The 5,409-nt window shown below is 39.0% G+C and overlaps 1 protein-coding gene across 1 annotated transcript; it reads left to right on the top strand.

The window, feature by feature from the left end:
- Positions 1-353: 353 nt before the first annotated feature.
- On the top strand, positions 354-4,146 carry LOC131303996 (DNA-directed RNA polymerase I subunit rpa49-like). Its single transcript, XM_058331087.1, has 4 exons — positions 354-834; positions 2,332-2,472; positions 2,783-3,088; positions 3,565-4,146. Exons 1-4 carry the CDS (start codon positions 394-396, stop codon positions 3,973-3,975), a joined length of 1,299 nt encoding a protein of 432 aa, XP_058187070.1. The 5' UTR covers positions 354-393; the 3' UTR covers positions 3,976-4,146.
- Positions 4,147-5,409: the final 1,263 nt, after the last annotated feature.

Below are 5,409 nucleotides of genomic sequence, written 5' to 3'. Positions count from 1 at the left end.
AAAGACAGTCTTTTCGGATTAATTTTTGTCTATTTCAAAAAATTATGAGTTTCGATTCAATTTTTGTTTTTACTTTTTGATTCCTATCGACGAGACGATTCAATAAACTACAAAAGTTTGACGCAAAAGAAATAAATGCGAATTTTTTTTAAATAAATACAAAAATTAAATCATTTTGATTTGTTAAGCCAAAAGTAGTCGTCTTGACCCAAAATGGATGAGAAATATTTTTCAACTAATCATCATAATCGAGAGTCGAGACAAAGGGTTTGGGTTGGCCCCATGGTCGTGTCTTCCCTCAAACCCGGCCCCCACATTTTCCTACCAACCTTATAAGGCTCACGTGCAACCCATGCAAACCCTAGATTGCAGAAACCTCCACTCCTAGAAACCATGGCAAAGCCTGATATCCACACGGCAGAAACGAACGAAGAGAAACCAGCAACCCAAGCGGAAGAAGAAGAACAGAACACCCCAACCCCAAAAAAGCACAAGAAAACGGAGAAGAAGAACAGGGAGGAGGAAGAAATCCACGTGAAGATCGAAACCCTAGGCGAGAACCCTAACAAGGTCTCGCCTTTCGTCGGATACTTCCCCTCCGGCTACGTTCCTCTCAAGAACCAAGCCGATGGACCCACTGTTAGGGTTTTCAGGCACGAGAAGTGGACCAAACGGTTGCAGCTCGTTGTGAGCCCTAATAACGGGTCTCAAGTCGATTTCGTCGGTACTAACTATTCGGGTGAGGCCACTGCGCCACAGCTGTGTACTTATGCTCTTGGTGTTCTTGATAAGCAGTTGCAAACGCTCAAGATTGTTCCCATTGCTTCCAACAAGGTAATTTTCTAGCCCTTACTCGTATTTTCTTTTTCAAATGCAAGTAAAAAAAAATCGATTAAAATTTCGTTTGGTATCAGGATGGAATTCAATTCAAGCAAGAAGACGTTCTTAGCCAATGGCTTTCGTGAGTTAAGTCGAAAAGAAGATTCTCAACTCGGGGAATCTGAAGTAAATGAGACATGTCTTAACCTATACTTTCTCTCCCTTTCGAATAGTTCAAAACTTGAAAATTGACTTGCCACTTCCTTTTTAGACTTCTGCCGATCATCGCCAATCTATCCTAATGAGTCAAGCATCTCCCCTCAACCCATATATGGAGCACTCGAATGTGCAACCACGTATTATGAGCACAAATTTGAGTAAAAGCTTTGTTCATGGCCTGGTTGTAAATATGGTAGGGGGAATATATCCTTGCGAATTTGAGTGTATGACGTACTCCTACGGGTTAATCCAAATATAATTAGTCAAATGCGAGTGAAAATTCGATTAAAAGCTTCATTCGCGTGTATGGTATAAAAACTTGGTTCGTGGCATGATTGTAAATATGGAATATATCCTTACAAACTCTAGTGTATGAGGTACTCCAATGGACATGCCCAAATATAAGCACAAATTTAAGTGAAAGCTTCATTCATGGCATGAATGTAAATTTCGTAGCTTTTCTGCAAAATTTGAGTAAAATACTCCATGGGCGAACTCAAATCTAAGAACGAATTTGAGTAAAAGCTTTATTCATAGCATGACTGTAGATTTTGAAGGAAATAGTAATCCTTGCAAAATTTGAGTAAAAGCTTCATTTGGAAGGATGAAGCATTCGAATGGACAAACCCAAATCTAAGCATAAATTTGAGTAGAAGCTTCATTAATGGCATGATTGTGAATTTGGTAGGGAAAAATATCATACAAAATTTGAGTAAAAAGTAAAAATTGAGTTTACTCAATTTTATTTTTTATTTGTTATAGTTTTGAATGAAGGGTGCTCAAATATTTTGAGTTAAAAAAGAAAGGTGAGGGCTGGAGATGTTCTGTCCTGTTTTGTGACTGAAGTATCATCTGCTAGCAGGTAAGCTGAGATGAAGCTCCTTAATGTTCCAGTACAGTTGAGAGATGCTATTGGGTTTTCACATAAGAAAAACTAAAATGAGAGAAAAACACCATGAATGATTGCCAAGTTTTTTACCTGTAAATTGATGCTATGGAAACCTCGTGAAGGGTTATGCCAATTGATTTAGTTAGTGATTTCATTGCCGTGCAAGATGGTTGGGAGTGTTTTAGATGATTACTGTTGCCTAGAGGGTACAATTTCAGAGGAAATCAAACTACCAAAAGAAGGGAACTGTGAAACTTCAGATATTCATGTTATTGTCCTTTCTAGGGACTGTTTTGACATAAGGGCCTAGCTCCCTGTACTTTCCCGCGTATGTATAAATGATCTATGTGGTTTACGCAGAACTAATATTAAGAGAATTGGCTTTGCTGGGCTTGTTTCTGCAGATTTTTAGATTGGAACCAAGGGTCAGAGGACTCGATTTATCTGTCAAGGAACCTTCCCAGGAAGAACTCACTCCAGAGAAGAAGCACGTGAAAATGAGAGATACCACACTCATTTTTGGAACGAAGAAGGATAGAAAACGGGTATTAACCCTGTCATTTACGTTATTGAGAGGTGTATATTTATCTGCAGAAGTGCAGGTCATCTCAATCTGCAATTAGAATCATGGTAGTTGTTTATTTGGAAAGCAGTGTAATAAGATTGTCAATTTTACGGCCATGCGAAGCTTTTACTGCCTGAAATCAACTGCAAAGGTCCATCAGATGGTGGACAGCATAGTCTATTGAACCTATGAGAAAGGAGGATGTCTTTTGTGGCTTCTATTCTTTTTAGCAGTTGAAGTTTTTTCAGCAGTTTCTGTCAATTTAACTAAATATGTGATTCACGTTGCAGATGATGAAATTTGAGGCTTTACATCCAAAAGAAGATCCGGAAGCTTTGGGCAGAAAATTTGAGGGAGTCAAGATAAACAAAGAGGCCCTTGAAAGTGCTGTCATGCACAGTTCTCGTAATGCTCCACCTCATGATTCTTGTGCTACCACACCACAGATGGCTTATCCGTTGGACAAGATTATTTTCAAGGGAGAGTGGGATTACCTCGTTGACATTCTCGAGCTTTTGCAAGATGGAGCAGAGGTAGCACCTGATGGTTACCCAAGCTTTATTTGCAACAGACTTCATAGGTTGGAATCTATAAAGGTAAGCAAGAGGTTTAAAATTTTGCTGCTCTCTGCTCTCTGATTTATGATTAGGTTGGAGGTTCTGGTATAATTCCTTTGGTCTGTTGGTAAAATTTGTGATACTGAACTAGGTTTCTGCGATTGGTTACGAGTTCATTCGAACAGTAAATCTAAGTTAACACAGGCAGATTGTGGCATATATACGCTAACATTTCTGGCATCCAACCACTGTTTTCCTACAGATAATAGACTTGAGTTCTGGTTTTGTATGCCATGCTTAAAATTTTCCCTTATAAGAAGGTAGTATCATTTATCAACCGTGCACTGGTGCCTTCATATTTCTTTGAGCTCTCCATGGTTGTGAAATAGAAGTGCTAGATGATCTTGTATTTCATACTTGCAACTTTCTATTGAGTGGCATCTTAGATTCCCATTCATTCTCATTTGCGTTTGAGACTGTCTCTATAACCTATTGATGTGTGTCATCGATTTTAGGATGGGGTGGAAAAGAAGAGGCTTGCCTGTGTGTTCTCATACATCAACCATCTCATAAAGTTCAAGGATAAACATTCACGGGAAGGTTTCTCCTCCGCGAAGCATCATAAAATCCCAAGCATCTTATCTCAAAAGTTTTCAACCATGTTTGGCGGTTTAGATAGGGAATGGCTTGCGGATGAGGAGATGGATCTTCTGATCAGATATGTCTTGGTTCTTACTCTGATTGCTGATGGCTTCACGACGGCCGTGTCAGATATTGCCAAGGACTTGAGAATGCACAAGAATACAGTGAGAGAACATTTTGAACAACTTGGTTGCAAGCTTATGAGCGAGAACAAGGTGTGGTTGGCTACACTTTCCCTCCCACTTGAGTTTCCAAAGCCCAAGTATAAGCGGAAAAAAAAGTAGATTGATGCGTTATTGGACTTCTGTTGCTAAATGATTTATAGTTTAGAAATCTGGTTGGTATTTTTCCTTTACAGTTTGTGAAACCTGTGTATTTGGGGAGAAATTTTGCCCTTTCTGACATTTGATAAGGTGCTGGTTTCTTATGTTTCCGAAATTTCTGTTGAACCCTCTATATGGTAATCGTTGAGCTCTAAAGATCATAGAATGTTGCATGAGTTGGATAGTGAAGTATTCAACAAAAAAACAGCAGCTTTAGTCACGTATACTCTGATTTTGTGGTTGAGTTATTCAAGTTAGGGAAGTGATTTTTACATTCCCCTTTAATAAATCGGCACTCTTTTTTTTTTCCTCGGCCATTGGCACTCTTCTTCTTTTTTGTTTTTGTCTTTTATTTATGTACAATTACTAAATGAACCTGACCTCTTGAGTCACTTTTTTTCCATATGAAGAGCAATTTAATACTTTCAAGTGAATAAAGACAAATTTCCTGGTATATATATCAGCCGCTCTATTCACACAGACAAAAAAAATCTGTGCCCACATGCAGAGATCGTTTTTGGACCCGTTTCGGATCCCAAAAGAATGATCGGAGGATTCGGAGCCACTCATTTTGTTTAAAATACATTGTTTATTGTTCCTTGAAAAAATCAACTTAATAGGATATCGGTAAAGGCGTTTACGAAATATCAAATTTTACCGATAATCCAAAGTATAAGCTCAAACATACTCAACGGGTCAAGGAGCGAGAGAGAATTCACTATAAACGATGAGAGATTAAAAAGAGTCGGCTATATCCGTCAATGCTTCCGGGCAATTATCTTATATCTTGATTGCTACCTCTTCCAGGTGAAGTACTTAAGCTGAATACAACCGGTTGCTTCTATGACCAACAACAAATCCTCTAGCAACTGCAGTTTGGATGCAGAAATTCGGGGGATCTATCGGGGTCTCACAATCATTCTTAAGCAAGGCATGAATAATGTTGAAGTCGAGTCAGACTCAAGCGTGGCGGTCAAATTTTGCTATGAAGGGTCACCTCCTGATCATCCCCAGCGCTATATTGTTGAAGAGACACGAAGAATTGCAACTCGAACCAGTTCTACCATTGCCCACATCTTTCATCAAGCAAATCAATCTGCTGATTGCCTGGCACGACTTGGTGGAGCACTTATATATTGCTTTCTCATAACCACTTATCCAAATCCCCTGAAGTTGCCTATTAACGTACGTATTTATCATCCATAGCTTTCTTTTGAACTACCACCGAACCAGAGATTCGAGGGAGTAATTTTGGCACCAAATGGATTCTTTATTTTTTATTTTTTGATTTATAAGAGCAAGTACACCAGAACATCTAATACCTGTAGGGGGCCGAAATATCCGAAGGTTCACAAGGTCCAAAAGGGGAGATGAGGGTTCATATGCTGTTTGACC

Source organism: Rhododendron vialii, chromosome 10a, assembly GCF_030253575.1.
Source record: "Rhododendron vialii isolate Sample 1 chromosome 10a, ASM3025357v1".
Lineage (NCBI taxonomy): Eukaryota > Viridiplantae > Streptophyta > Magnoliopsida > Ericales > Ericaceae > Rhododendron > Rhododendron vialii.
Note: the sequence above shows the minus strand (reverse complement) of the source record. Positions and strands in the feature narration are given on the sequence as shown.